This window comes from Lipotes vexillifer, unplaced genomic scaffold (assembly GCF_000442215.2).
Source record: "Lipotes vexillifer unplaced genomic scaffold, Lipotes_vexillifer_v1.1 scaffold661, whole genome shotgun sequence".
NCBI classification, from domain to species: domain Eukaryota; kingdom Metazoa; phylum Chordata; class Mammalia; order Artiodactyla; family Lipotidae; genus Lipotes; species Lipotes vexillifer.
Genome location: NW_006796183.1, coordinates 762340 through 777337, shown reverse-complemented (window position 1 = coordinate 777337; position 14998 = coordinate 762340). Strand labels below are relative to the sequence as shown.

The following is a 14998-nucleotide window of genomic DNA, read 5'->3' as shown; positions in this document are numbered from 1 at the left end:
AAAAAAAAAAAAAAAAAAAAAAAAAAAAAAAAGGGAGGAAGAGCAAAGTGACATATACTAAGGAAACTATAAGTAAAATGAACTAGAGCTTGAAAAGAGAGCTACTTACAGATGCACAAAATATTTCAGAACTAATGATTAACCTGGATCAACCAATCAACAAATACATGAGTCTCTGTCATATAGAAGCCATTTACTTTCTGTACAAATATATTCTATAATATTTCAGACAACAAATGACCCTCAAAACACTGATTTCCATTATACAAACAGAGACCTTTAAGAACATCTGGTCTGGGCGGGGGGGTGGGGGTGATGAATTGGGAGGTTGGGATTGACATGTATACACTATTGATACTATGTATAAAACAGACAACTAATGAGAACCTACTGTACAGCACAGGGAACTCTACTCAATTCTCTCTGGTGAACTAAATGGGAAGGAAATCCAAAAAAGAGGGGATATAGCTGATTCACTCTGCTGTACAGTAAAAACTAACACAACATTGTAAAGCAGCTATACTCCAGTAAAAACTAACTTAAAAAAATTTGCTTTCGGGGGCTTCCGTGGTGGCGCAGTGGTTGGGAATCCACCTGCCAATGCAGGGGATGCAGGTTCGTGCCCCGGTCCGGGAAGATCCCACATGCCGCGGAGCGGCTGGGCCCGTGAGCCATGGCCGCTGAGCCTGCGCATCCGGAGCCTGTGCTCCACAACGGGAGAGGCCACAACAGTGAGAGGCCCGCGTACCACAAAAAATAAATAAATAAATAAATAAATAAAAATTTGCTTTTGGGGCTTCCCTGGTGGCGCGGTGGTTAAGAATCCACCTGCCAATGCTGGGGACAAGGGTTCGAGCCCTGGTCCCGGAAGACTCCCACATGCCATGGAGCAACTAAGCCCGTGCGCCACAACTACTGAGCCTGCGCTCTAGAGCCCGTGAGCCACAACTACTGAAGACCGCATGCCTAGAGCCCATGCTCTGTTACAAGAGAAGCCACCGCAATGAGAGGCCTGCGCACCGCAATGAAGAGTAGCCCCCAGCTCTCTGCAACTCGAGAAAGCCCATGCACAGCAATGAAGACCCAATGCATCCAAAAATAAATAAAATAAAATAATTTTAAAAATTGCTTTCGGGGGGAGGGATAAATTGGGAGACTGGGATTGACATATGCATACTACTGTATATAAAATAGATAACTAATAAGGACCTACTGTATAGCACAGGGAACTCTACTCAATACTCTGTAATCACCTATATGGGAAAAGAATCTAAAAACGAGTGGATATACGTATAACTGATTCACTTTGCTGTACAGCAGAAACTAACACAACATTGTAAATCAACTATACTCCAATTAAAATAACAAAACAAAACAAAAAACCCCAAAAGACAAAACAAAAAAGAACATCTGGTCTAACCCCCTCTTACAGAAACCAAGGCCCTGAAAGGTCTGCCTTCTTACCTAATCCATTTCCCCCAAGGGATCCAGCCACCACCATTCCTCCACAATGACTCCGACTTGAATGCTCACTCTCCCTTGATGGTTCCCTCTCCCAGGTCCCCAGGAACCTAGCAACACCGGGTCTGTGGCTCCTGTGCAGATCCATCCCACAACTGCCTCCTTCCCGCCTTCCTCAGCCCACCCCTGCTTGCGGATTGGGCTGCCCCAATAATTCTGTGGGTCTGCTTTTGAACCCTAACTACTAACTCTGTATCCCTCAGAAAGTTCTTCACCCTTTCAAAGTCTCATTATCATCATCATCTAAGAATATGGGAAATCAGACTTCTTCACAGTGTTTCTGCGCCATGACAGCTACAAGTCACACACATCAAGTTTGGCACAAAGGCAGCTCGTTAGCTTCTGCTATTGTTAGTCCACAGGACAGAGTCCAAGCTCCTTGATGTGACTTTGGCTGACAAGACCCTTCACCGTCTGTCCCCTGTCTACCCAGCCTCACCTCCAGCCATTGCCACCATGTCCGTCAAGGCTCAAACCCCTAAGATTTGTGGGGCTAGGGACAAAATTACAAATGGATGTCCACATACCACATGTCTTAAGTTTTAGATTCCAAATATGTGGCAGTGACTAATCACGGTACCAAGCTGCTAAATATAGTCTATCCTCCCTTGAAAAACGATCTGGAAGGTCAGGTTTGAATTGAGAATTCTGACTCCCGGAGACCCGTGCTGGCCCCTGGTGTAGGGAGAGCTATAGCCCCAGCCTTCCCTCCCCTTCCCTTCCCACCCTGGTCCCATCTCACGCTGTGGGAAGCACCATGCACACGTGTGCGGACTGCCCAGCTTAGACATCCAAGTTCGGCTTACAGCCTCTGCAAAGCAAACATGCCTCCTTGGACTTTGGAGTCTGCACAGGGAGGTGTGTTCTACCCTCAAGAGGACAGAAGTGGACTTGGCACTGCTGGGGCAAGAAATTCTGAGGTCTCCAGTACCTGGGGATGGTCTAGCAGGGGAGGATGTGACTGGGGTGGGCATTTCCCTCTGAGCCCTGAAGAGGGGCTCAGCAAGGCAAGCACTGACCTTCTCAGAAGGTGCTCGCCACTGCAGCGAGCACAGTGTGCCAGGGGCTGTCAGTGCACTGTCCCAGCGGCTCCTTGCAGCAGTGTATCTGGGAGCTACCCCGAGAAGCTTTCACCATCCCCATTGTACAGAAGAGGAAAATGAAACTCAGAGACAGGGCCTGAGGCAGAGGCATCCGTTCCTGGTACTGAATCCAGTGCTGTTTCAGCGGCCCCATCCACACCAAAGGAGCAAGAGTGGGAGCGGCTGTGCTGGCTGGTCCGGGTGCCCGCAGCCTCTGCAGGGTCACTGGGCTGCTCCTTTATACTCCGTATGCTAGTTGAACCATACTTTTCATAATAAACCCCTTAGGTTATATTTGAGTTTGGCCATTATAAATAACACTATAATAAAAATCTTTGTAGGCAGATTTTTCCTTCCCTTGGGTGATGGCTCCTGGTGCCAAGTGTCATTCCCTTTCCAAAAAGCTTGTCCCCAGTTACACTCTGACTAGTAGCCTTTGAGAGCACCTGTCACTGCACTCTTGCCAGAATCACGTATTATAATTTAAACACATTGTCTGAAGACATGATAGGTGATAAATGGCATCCTGTCGCCTTCACATGAATTTTCTGACTGCCAGGGAGGTTAAACATATTTTTTCTGTTGTTTACTAGTTATATTTCCTTCTGTGTGATCGGTTCAGTCTCCTGCTCATTAACTGCTGGGGTCCTAATGGCTTTCCTGTCAACTTTCATGATAATAACCATTTGTCATATTTCCTAAACATACTTTTCAAAGTTTTGTGGTATCCAGTCTTTTTTGGTTGTTGTTTAAAGTGTTCATATATTATCAAATCTGATTTTTCCTAGCACTTCTGTCCCTTGAAAGTTCTCTTCCCTCTAGGGCTGTGATTTCTATTCTACTTTCTTCAAAAGTACTACTTTCCTTTTGCTGTATTTTTATATTTTACTTTTTAGTCCATTTAGAATTTATTTTGATGCATGCTATGAGGAGAGGGTCAAAAACCTTTTTGAAAGCTATATTTGGAAAAAGCAATGAACAAAAAGAGGAGTCGGTTTGGGGCCAGCTGTGTGATAGCAACAGACAACTGAACGAGGCAGAGGCCAGGGACTGTTCAGTTTTCACTTTTGTTTATCAAGGAGAATGATCTCAGAACCTCAGAAAGGAGATCAAACATGGCTAAGAGGAGAGAGGTGCCCAGGAGAGGCAAGAGGGGAGCAAAAGGACGCAAGGGTCCGAATCTAAAAGAATGATCTCTGGGGCAACAGAGGAGGGAGGCGGCCTACTTGTGAGGAAAGAGCCCCCACTGAGAGTCAGAAGATCTGGGTTGGAATCCTGACTCTGCCACAAGTTCCTGCCTTCCTCTGGGTCTCAGTGTCCACATTTATTATTTATTCATTTACGCATGCCAACTCTGTCTCAAACACAACACTGCAGGCGGTGATGGGCTTACAGAGATAAACAGGACAGTCCCTGCCCTCCAGGGGCTTATAAGAGTTGATGGATAAGAGAACCCTTATGCATAACAGAGTGATGAGTGTCTTGGGAGCTCAGAAGAGGAGCATCTAATACAGCCTTGGGAAGGGAAGCAGACAAAACATGGAGGTGTGAAATGGGCATAGACTTTGGTATGGGCAGAGTGGAGAGTAATTTTGGGGGCAAGAAGGAGCGGTCAGGACAAGGAAGGGGCTGGAGGGACCAGAGCATGGAGCGCTATGCTATGGAATTGGAATTTTACCCGGCAGGCCAGTGGTTCTCACACTTGAGCCTGTATCCAAATCACCTGGAGGGCTCATTAAACAGACTGCTGGGCCCACTCCCAGAGTTTCTCATTCACAGCCTAAGGTTGAGTCCCAGAACGCATTTCTGGCAAGTTTCCAGGTGATACTGATGCTACTGGGAAGGAGAAAGCACTCTGAGAACTGCTGCATGTGGACAATGGGGACCCATTAAGCAGGAGAATGCACCAACCAGATAGACACTTTATGATGATTCTTTTAGATACAGGTGTGGAGAATGGATTGGAGGGAGGCCTGATTGGATGCAGGGAGATAGGAAGCTGCTGAAATAATCCAAGGAAGACATTCTTAAAAGGGAGAACCACAGATCTGGAGGCTGAATGACTGAATAGAGAAGGCAGAGGAGATGGAAGAATTGAGCATGCTTCCCAGGATTTTAGCCATGAGTTTGTAAGAATCAAGGACTATCCCTAGAACTTACCATTGCGTACGGTACACTGTAAATGCTCATTGAATATTTGCTGACAAGTCGTTCCTTTAAAGTGAGGCAAGGTTGAGTCCACTGGATTTAGAATCAGAAGGTCACCGCCATAGAGGGATAGGTTTGGAAGACAGACTGGAGAGCGCTGAGAAACAGAAGGGGGAAAACATGGAGATATGTATCATGGACAGCTGATGACTCTTCCCAGAAACTTGAAAAAGAAGGGAAGGAGAAAGGGTGAATACCAGCTGAAGAGGGGGCTTTCTTTCTTTCTTTTTTTTTTTTTGGCTGCGTCGTGGCATGCGGGATCTTAGTTTCCCGACCAGGGATTGAACCCGTGCCCCCGGCAGTGGAAGCGTGGAGTCTTAACCACTGGACTGCCAGGGAAGTCCCTGGGGCTTTCATTTTTGAGGTGAGAGAAATGAAAAAAAAAAAAATAGCTGAACAAATTTGTAGATGTGAGAGGAAGATCCAGTAAAGAGGTAAGAAAAGAGATCAGTGAAAAAAGACAGTTCCTGAGAAGGTGGGAGGAGATGGCATCCAGAGCTGGGTCTGAGTTCACCTCTACCACTGAACTACTTGTGTGATCTTAGCAAGTAACTCATCCTCTCTGTGCCTCAGTTTCCTAAACGCCAAGATGGGGATCATAATAGTATCTATCTAACAGGGTCATGGTGAAAACTGAACAAAGGAATTCAAAGAAAGCTGGCAAAAACTGAAGATCTTAATAAATGACGCCTGTGATGAGGATGGTGGAAGGAGGAAGAGGAGGAAAAGGAGGAGGAATAATAACAGGGATCGTGAGGTAAGTAAGCAAGAGGCTCTGGATGACAGCGATGAAGAGCAGCACAGGGGATGATGACGTAAGCCCCGGTCCCTGAGCATCTTTCATGGTGGGGGAGGAGCGATGGGCAGGATGCAGGAGGGAGAATGTGCAGGGAGTCTTCCTGGCCCTCACAGGGGGATAATGGATCTGTGAGAAAGAGCTGTGTCCACTGGCCATGGCTGCAAAGGAAAAGGTATCCAGGAGAGCTTGTCTCAGAGGTCTGGAAAGGAGACTGTGGGGCGCGCAGCATCAAGCTGGCTCAGCAGAGGCCTTGTCAAGCAGTAGGAGGCAACGGTGTCTGCCAGCCTCGCCACGCTTTCCAGGTGCCCTGCACGGAGTCTCCCCAGAGGCAAGGTTGTGTGCACACAGAGCTCCTGCTAGGCAGAGCCCATCCTAAGGCTCTGCATCCCTCTCAGGCCTGGACAGAGCACAGGTTTAGGTGCAGATGGACGTTCAGTCCCTGTCTCAGGCCTGGTCCAATAAGGCCTCACATGCGGGGACCTGGTGGCCATTTGCCTTGTGCTAGATTGCTAGCCCACCCCTGCGGCCTTTCACCAGGAGGTCCATGTCTCTCCTTCCTCTAGGCCTGGCCTCTGACTCCCGCTTTTAGGTCACTTCCTAGGTCAGGCCCTACAGTCTAGACAAAGACTTCACTGCCTAGTGCAACTGGGCTTTTCTAATAGCACCACCACCAATAATAATAATAAAATAATATTGATAATTGCCACAGACAGAACTTACTAAGTGTCAAGCACTATGCTAGGCGCTTCTATACTTCCTCTTGTTTAACTTTGAAACCAACCCTGAAACATGGGTAGTACTACTCCTGTTTTATGAAGTCTAAGGGGCCTAGGTGATTTGTCTAAGAACCCAGCTAACAGGTGACAGGGTCTAAATTTAAACCGGAGTCTGTATGACTCCAAGGCCTAAGCTGCTTTCTCCTCTTCAACCGCCGTTGTCTCTCAGATTCAAGGGCCCAGTCCCCCTGGGCGTGAAGTGGGGCCCTGGCCGGCCTCTTAGATCCCTCCACCTTCCCCAAGGAGTGAACAAAAGCTGCAAGGTCGGGCCTGGGTCAAGGCTGTCCAGGGGCCAAACCCCTAGCCCTTGCCCCCTCCTCCCCGCCTGCTGGGTTGGAACCATACCCACCAACCCAGCCCAGGCCTCAGGCCCAGGGGCCGCTCAGCAGTGAGGCCAGCTTTCCGGTTTCCCAAGTGAGGACGAAGACGATTGGGAAGGCAGCTCCCCGGGGCTCTGAAGTGCTGGGTCAGCAGCATCCTGGGGCACGGTGGGGGAGTCTGGCAGAGGCAGCGGACACAGCACGAGAAGCTCTGCCTCTCACATGTCCCGTCCTCTCCAGGTCCCAGGGCTCCGTCCTCAGGACCACAGACAGGGCGTCTCCAGCCTTCATCAAACGCCAGGAGGAGGATGCTGAGGGCACAGCACCTACTACACTGCATTATAACTAGTTCGGGGAGTGTCTCTCCCATTAGACTGAGTGACTTTCTGTTTCCAGGGGGCAGCACAGTGACAGCACAGAGAACACCTGCCGATGCCTGGCAAATGAGTAAGCGCGTGGAGGGGTGGAGCCAGATGTGCCTCTGAGAAGAACTTCACAAGAGCTGGAGGCCGCCCCTCCCTCCATGGCCCACATATACCTGCATCTCCGTGTCCCCAGCTCCTCCCCTCCCCCTGACCTCAGCTTCCCCACTCAACAGTCCGCTGGTGCTCCTCTGAGCTGCCCCGAGGCCTGCTGGGAACTCCTCCACCTGCTTGATGGCTTGGCCTCCTGGGATCTGAGAGATAAAGGGCCTTTAAAGGTAACTTGTTTAGAGTTAGCTGTGCTACTGCCCAGCGAATCAGGAAATCAAACAGCCACAAATGGTGACGAGGACAGCTCCCATGTGGATGAAGAAAGCATGGTCAGCTCTAGCACAGGCTGTTTTTGGGCTGTTTGGTCTTCCTTTCCTATATCTTTCCCCTTCTCATACCCTGTCAGGACTCCTGGGAATCAGGAAGTTACACAGGCAGTGAGCGACTGCTCACACAGCGAGCGGCAGGCAGCGGCCCTGACTGAGGCCTAATATCTGTCCCAGCCCTGCCCAGCTAGGCCTTGGCTCCCAAACACAGAGCTGCCTCCTGCCAGAATTCTGCAGGTGAGGCTCCAGACAGGTGCAGAGAGCTCTCCAGTAGCCCAGGGGCTGCATGGTTAGAAACATAACTGCAGGAGCAGGGCAAGCCTGCAGCTGGGCACCAGACAGGAGGGGGCCTGGAGACGCAGCCTCTCCCACATTCACCTGGGTCTCCGACGCCAGAGAAGTGAAGCAGGGCATGAGAGAGGTCCTGCGAAGGCATTAGCCCTGGGCTTGGGGTGGAGGAGGGCACTAAAGAGGCTTCCAGGGTAACCAGAAGGGCTTGGGCGGGCCCACTCGGGCGAGGCCGTGGGCATCACTGGTTTTCCTCTGGCTGCTCACTCTAAAGGCCCCAATTATCTTTGACTTTGGAGCCAAGGAAGCCTCAAGAACTTCAGAGGACTCCTTCCCAGCTCCTCTCTCCCCTTTCCACTCACATCTCCCAACCCTGGGAAGGAGTCCTCACCAAGGACCACGGGGCTGGTCCTAGATCCCTGGGCATGGCCGCAACAGGACACAGACATCGGCACAATGAGCATGTGCCTGAGCACGGCCCACACCTCTTCATCCCAGCTGCCCCAGTTAGTTCCTTGAACAGGCCTGCCACCAAGGCCAGGCCAGGCAGTAAGCTCCTGAGTCTTTCGGGGGAGAAGTGAGGCCCTGCTGTCTGCTCCCTGAGTGGCCTGAGTATACTGAGTCTTCCAACTCTAGTTGGCTTCCTTCCTTTTCTTCCTTCTTTCCAGACTCCCTTGGATGACTTGTAAGAGTCTTGAATTAACTGTCTTTGGTGTTCTTGGAAGGATCATGTGACAACACCCACCTGGCTGGCCCTGACCCACCCTTTGGCCTGGCCTCCTGATATGGGTCGCCTGTCCTATCCCAGTGTGCCCAGCAAGAAGCAGGATCTGGTGTTTGAGCCAATTCCAGATCATTTGTGGTGGCTGGGCATTGAGGGGTAAGAAAAGCAAAGGGGATCAGGGCCCTGCCTTCCAGAAGCTCCTTTGACAGGTGTCGATGAGCAGAGGAAAGGATATGCCAGGAGCGGGTGGGAAGATGGGCAGAAGGCAGGGTGAGGAAGCAGCCCACAGGCTCTCTGGGGTTCCCCAGGGCAGACCCAATTTCCTCCCATTTCTCCCTTAAAGGTGCCTACCTGTGATCCCAATTCCCTTGCCTTCAAGACAAAGAGAAGGGCTCTGAGGACAACTAGATGCTCAGGTCCTAGGGCTCTGAAAACGGAGGGGTGCTCCCTCAGCCCCCACACGCCACCTACTGTGCGTGGGCAGCTTGGCTTGCTCGCCGCTGGGGCTGGCTAAGGTCAAACCCTTTCCTCCCCTCTAGGGACCCTGGCTGCCACATTCAGCCTGGCTCTGAGATGGGCTCCCCTTTCCCCACTGTCCCACCTACCTGAATTTCTGGACCTGACTTCTGTCTTCGCTCTCGCTTGCTACCTACTTGACACTGCCTGCACTTGGCCTTGCTTGGGAAAAGGCTGTGGAGTTAAACCAAATTGCACTGAGACGTCCATAGGCAGGAGAAGCTGTTCCAGCCCCCCAGCTCTCCTCTAAACCTCCAGGAAGAACAACTAGCTGCTCACTGTAGGCGGAGCGCTGTCTGTCATCATTCTCCTCTGGTAAGAGGCTTGGGTGTTGGAAGATGAATGGCCTGAACTCTGCAGTGCCCCTCCCCTGGGGTGGCTGGTGACAGCTGGTTGAGGGGAGAGGGGGAATGAGCCTGGACAAGTTGGCCCAGAGCTGAGAGACAGAGGACTCAGGAGGGGACTCACTGGGTGGTCCAGTAAGGAGTAGTCTGACCCTACTTGGCCATATAAGCTCTCTTAAGAAACGGGCCCAGATCCTTGTCTGCCTAGACCAATAAGTACAGAATCTGGCCATTCCCACAGTGGAACCAGACTCAATGGCAGGCTGGGGACACAACCACAAGTCAGTGGTAAGAGCACAAAGTGGAGAGAGGTCAGGACTTGCAAGTTTGGGAACTGGCACCCTCAAGTGGAGGGGTCTGCTATCCCTGTGGAATGGCCCCAGGGTCCAAATAAGGCCTTCTTTCCCTGGCTGGGAATGAGGGGGGACCCACACGACCACAGAGGGTAAGAGGGACTTGGGGGGCAAGTAGAAAGTGAGGGCGGGGGTTGTGAAGATCAGCAGTAAAGCTGGGTCTAGCCGGGTGACAGCTTTCCACACCGGGGGGCTAAGGCCAGGGAAGGGCCCACAGGGTCTGCTGAGGAGGCACCTGGGGTCTGGCTAGAGAAGGCTGAGGAAGGACCTGCAGCCTGGGTCTCTGGAGGCAGGTAGCAGAGAGCAGGCACATCAGCTCCAGGAGTCTGGGCCAGTGGCCTTGGCATCTCCTGGCCTCTCTGCCCCTTGGTTGCATCTGGGTCCTTGATGCTTCTTTTGCAAGGTTCCTACTTGTTCTTTGCCTGGTTCAGGGAAAGGGGGCCGACTGGGAGGCTGGGCAGGGCCAGGGCGAGAGGGGAAGGAGCTGGGGCACAGGGAGCTCACCACTCTCTCCTTGTAGACGATATACTTCAACCACTTGAAGTCCTGCCACTTGAAGCCAGCGAGGACAAAGAGAGAGTCACGTTCATAGTGCTCAGGCCGCTGCATGGCACCCTCAGGGTAGGTGATGCGCAGTGTAGTTTTGCTGCCCACGTCCTTCTCAAAGCCTTTCACTGGTGCAGAGTTCAGTCTGCAGAGAGTGGGCCCAGTCAGAGAGTGCCTTGGGCTCACTGCATGTGGTCTGTAGGCCTGTGTGTGGGGAGGCACCATGGCCCCAGAATACCCCAGATGCAGAGGATAGGGAGCCCAGGCCACCTGGTGCCACCTGGCTTTCCATTCCAGAGCCCTCCAACCCAGGGTTCTTCTTGAGGCTTCTACTGACCTCCAGCCCAATGGGCCAGATGGACAGACAGTTCTCAGGGGGCTCAGGGACCAGGACATGAAGGTGCCTGAGGCACTGCTTTGAGGAGCTCACCTGACCACAATGTCATAGTCATCAATTCGTGACCCCAGAGACTTGTTGGCAAGGACACCTCCATTGCCCACGATGATGCAGCGGCGGCAGCTGAGGCTGAGGGGACAGACGCAGAGACCTCTGGAGAGCTGTCCACCAGGTCTCCTCTCCCCCTGCCCCTTTGGCCCCTGACCCCATGCCCTTGACCAGGCACGGGCTGGGACAGAGGAGGCAGACCAGTGAGGTTCTGGCAGCATTTCTGAGAGGCCGGAACCACACTGCGGAGAGCTGGGCCACTCAGGGCTCTCAGATACCCCTGGTCCCTGACACTTCTCCAGGGAAACATGGGTGTGGAAGGGGCTTGGGCACTAGCTCTGGGGTGGTGGGGAAGGAGCTCTGGTAAGATGGAATTCTGGGTTAAAGACTCCCCAAGGGTTAGTGGGTTTGGGCCGCCTTCAGAGGAGAGGGAAAAGTGGGCTGAGCTTGAGGGCTACTCTAGAGAAGCAAGAACAGAGGAATGAGCCTGGAGGCTCCAGGACTCAAGGCTGGACTTATTTATAACTCAGAAGCCCCCATGCACCCAGTAGCCACCTGAGAACCCTACTCACTTTGCTTCTCGCACCTCTAACCCTGGGGCTTCCCCCACCTAGGGTCTGTTGGCTTCAGAGCTGTCACTGCCTCCTGGATTTAAGCCCCTTCAGCTGCCCCAGCACCCAGCCACTCAGTCCCAGTGCTGAGCTGATCCCAGCCCAGGACGTTCAGTTCTCACCCTCGGATCTCTGCTGCCTGAGGACTGAGATGTCTTGCCAACTGCTTATAGCCCACGGGGGCGGCCAGTCCAGTGCGGTGGCCCCGCTTCCCTGCTCACCCACCCCAGTGTGTATGTGTGTGTGGGTGTGTGGGTATGCTGAAGAATCTGCCCAGGTCCAGGGAAGGCCAGCTGGGCCTCAGCCCCTCTGGGCAGCCGAGGAGCAGGATACTGGGCAGCGAGTGGCTCACCTGTCCAAGGCAGGGGTCAGGCGGTACTCTTTGGTGACGGACAAGATGGCTTTTATCAGATTATCTGTGGACAGAGGAGGGAGGCAACTGTTAGAGGGTCACTTAAGGGTTCCCATGAGATGTTTGCCCATGAGCCGATTTGAAGGCACACGGTCCTGGGGCTAGGGTGGACGTGAAGGTTAGGGAGGGAGCTCCGGACACAAGGCTGGGCCACTGGCCTAACTTTCTCTCTGAGATAGGAGATGGAGGCAGGAGAAGAGGCGGCACACACATCTCTGCCTGGAGCCAGCCCCCGGCACCCGCGCACAGCTCCTTCCTCAGGCTTCCCTGGCCCTTCCTTGAGAGTCTCGGCTGGCTGTCGGAGGCTCTGCCATCAGGCCCTGGGACATGCGCCCCCAGGCGTGGGCCTTGCCTGGGAGCTGGGGCAACTCAGTGGCCCCCAGAATGGCAATGCCGGTCAGAGGCAGAGACCACATGCTCACTTCTGTGCCCCCATCAAGCAGACACCAGGAAGCAAACAAGGAGCCAACCAGTGGTGAAGAGCTAGAGTGCTCCCAGCCAGCTCCCCGGGTCAGGCCACTCTGCCTCATTTTCTGATACCATCTTCCCCTCCCTTCCTCCCTCTAACACTGCTGACCTCTAATCCTGTTCTTGCCAGGCTGTCTCTACCTCCTTACCTCTTCAAGCCCTGTGGCCTGGCATCTGCCCACCTGCACTCCGCTCAGGCTGCCCCTCAGCAAGGGCCCCGTGACCTCTGTGCTCTCAGATCCTGTGACCATATTCAGACCTCATTCTTCTTGACCTCTCTCTGGTTTTGGCAATGATGACTGCTCTCCTTTCAAACTCTGGTATGATGAGAGCATTATAATACAACAGATAATGATATCAGCCTCAGACTCAAATCCTGGCTCTGCTGCTTATGAGCTCTGTGACCTTAGTTTCCTCATCTTCCAAATGAAGATGGTAATTTCTGCTGTGCAGAATTGTTAGGAAGATAAAAAAGGTAATGTACATAAAGACCTAAAGATAAGTAAGTCGGTACAATCACAGTGAAAAGCATCTTAATATCAAGTAAAGATGTAGCTGTGCATAGACTAACATCTTGCAACTCTACTCCTAGGCGGAGAGCATCAGAAAACTCACACATTTGTTTAAGGAGACTTGTACAAGAATGTTCATTGCAGAACTGTTGGTAATAGCGAAATGTTGGAGGCAACCTAAAAGTCCACCGAAGGAGGGCTTCCCTGGTGGCGCAGTGGTTGAGAGTCCGCCTGCCGATGCAGGGAACATGGGTTCGTGCCCCGGTCCGGGAAGGTCCCACATGCCGCGGAGCGGCTGGGCCCCTGAGCCATGGCCACTGAGCCTGCGCGTCCGGAGCCTGTGCTCCGCAGCGGGAGAGGCCACAACAGTGAGAGGTCCTCGTACCACAAAAAAAAAAGTCCACTGAAGGAAAATAGATTAAATGTGGTACATGAAATACTACACAGCAGCTGCAAAATCAGTGACCTAGAGTTATGTGTACCAATACAGATACATCTGAAAAGCGTTAAGCAAAAAAATCAATTTGAAAAATACACACACACAAGTACGATATACAGTACTGTTTGTAAAGTGCAAAAACCATGCCACTCCGCAACGGGAGAGGCCACAACAGTGAGAGGCCCGCGTACCGCAAAAAAAAAAAACCATGCCATATATATATATATTTTTTGGACCGGGGCACGAACCCGTGTCCCCTGCATCGGCAGGCGGACTCTCAACCACTGCGCCACCAGGGAAGCCCATCCATGCCGTATTTTAAACAGATATATAAATATGCTGTAGAAATATATAAACAGGCATGGAATGACAACCAGGATACTGGTTTCCTGGAGAAGGCGGGGAACGGAGGGGGACGGGCTACACAGAGCTTGAGTCGTATCTCAAGTTTTATTTCTGAAGCTGGGTACAAGAGTACGTGGGTGCTCATTATATTATTTTTTATGCTTTTTTATATGCCTGAAATACTTCATGTAAAGAAAGGATGCCTCTGAAATTAAACACAGCAACCTCATAATTTTTTTTAAAAGATGGACTGGACGACACTGTCAGATGCAGCCAAGATGTCAAGTTAAGGACTGAAAAGTATCCTTTGGATCTCCTGGGGGCACTGAGCAGTTTCACTGAAGTGGTGAGGGGAGAAGATAGTCTTCAAGAGTAAATGGTGAGTAAGAGGAGACAGTTGGCACAGGCAATCTTTCTAGAAGTTGAATGAGAAAGCGTAAGGAGACAAACCTTTAAGGAAATGTTCTGTACTAAGTGCCTTCAGATACACTTTATGGTGGGCCTCGGGGAAGGTCACAGATCCCTTCCTTTTCCCACCTCCAATTTCACCTCTAAGCAAAAGCATACTGCTGCTAACTGGCCAAGGCCAAGCGTATGGATTGGGTTTTTGTTTTCTAGGAGGGGAACCTTAGCAGAATGGTCATAAACTATGGGGTGCTTTTTCTTGCTGGATGATGGGCTCTGTATCGGGCTTTGCTGCCCTTCATAGCTTAGCAGGATCAGAATCTTGAGTGAGGATTTAGGAGAAAAGTTAGGCTGCTTGGCTACCTGCACCCATGAAAAAGGAGTTCTTCATGTGGTTCAACGCAACCCATGAGATTTGTCCTTGGAGGTTGAAGGTCAAAGCTCCAGTTCAAGAGTATCCTTTGGCTGGCCACTGTCTTTTTTTCAGGGAGGGGTGGGCCAGCTAAGTAGAGGGTTCAGGCGTTCCTGAGTCTGCTGGCCAAATGATATCACCCCTTTAACAGTTATCTTATTTAATTCTGACCACAACCTAATACAGTGGTATTATTCTCTCCATTTAACTGACGAAGAAACTAAAGCAAAACATGTTAGTAACTTGTCCATGGTCACAGCTAATAAAGAGGTGGTACTGGGACCGGATCCTTCTATGTCTGACGCTAAAGCTGAAACTCTACCATGCCATGAAATAGGGCAGTAACTTGACACGGAAAGAGAACTGTTAAACTCTCAGGGATGGGAAAGTCTTATGTCAGGAACTGCATGGGTGAGGTCCTTGAGGCAATAGAAGGGGGCAGTTCGGAGAGTATAGGGGGAAAGGTTAGCCTTGGACAGGATAAAAAAGGACTGGAGGGGAGGCTAGGTCAAGGTGAAAAAAATCAGGAGGGGATGATGGAGGGCCCTGGGGGCAGTCGTCCGGATGGCCTCTATTTTCTCTGGGATTTCCCCCCTCATATCTAGCCCTCCAGCACTGTTGTCTCTGGCACCCGTTTTGTGTGATCTCACAGCACAGTGTTCTTCCCTCATCA

General features: G+C 51.5%; 1 protein-coding gene across 11 annotated transcripts in view; it reads right to left on the bottom strand.

The window, feature by feature from the left end:
* The window catches only part of ST3GAL3 (ST3 beta-galactoside alpha-2,3-sialyltransferase 3), a 206207-nt gene that overhangs the window by 12671 nt on the left and 178538 nt on the right, over positions 1-14998 (bottom strand). For 8 of the 11 annotated variants that reach the window (XM_007468248.1, XM_007468247.1, XM_007468250.1 and 5 more), the window contains 3 exons: positions 11685-11748; positions 10707-10802; positions 10235-10421 (listed from right to left, as the gene is read on the bottom strand). The exons of 2 other annotated variants lie outside the window; for them this stretch is intronic. In XM_007468248.1, coding sequence (XP_007468310.1) covers positions 10235-10421; positions 10707-10802; positions 11685-11748 — 347 coding nt within the window. The remainder of the gene's footprint in view (positions 1-10234; positions 10422-10706; positions 10803-11684; positions 11749-14998) is intronic. One more of the 11 variants, XM_007468255.1, reaches the window with a different exon arrangement.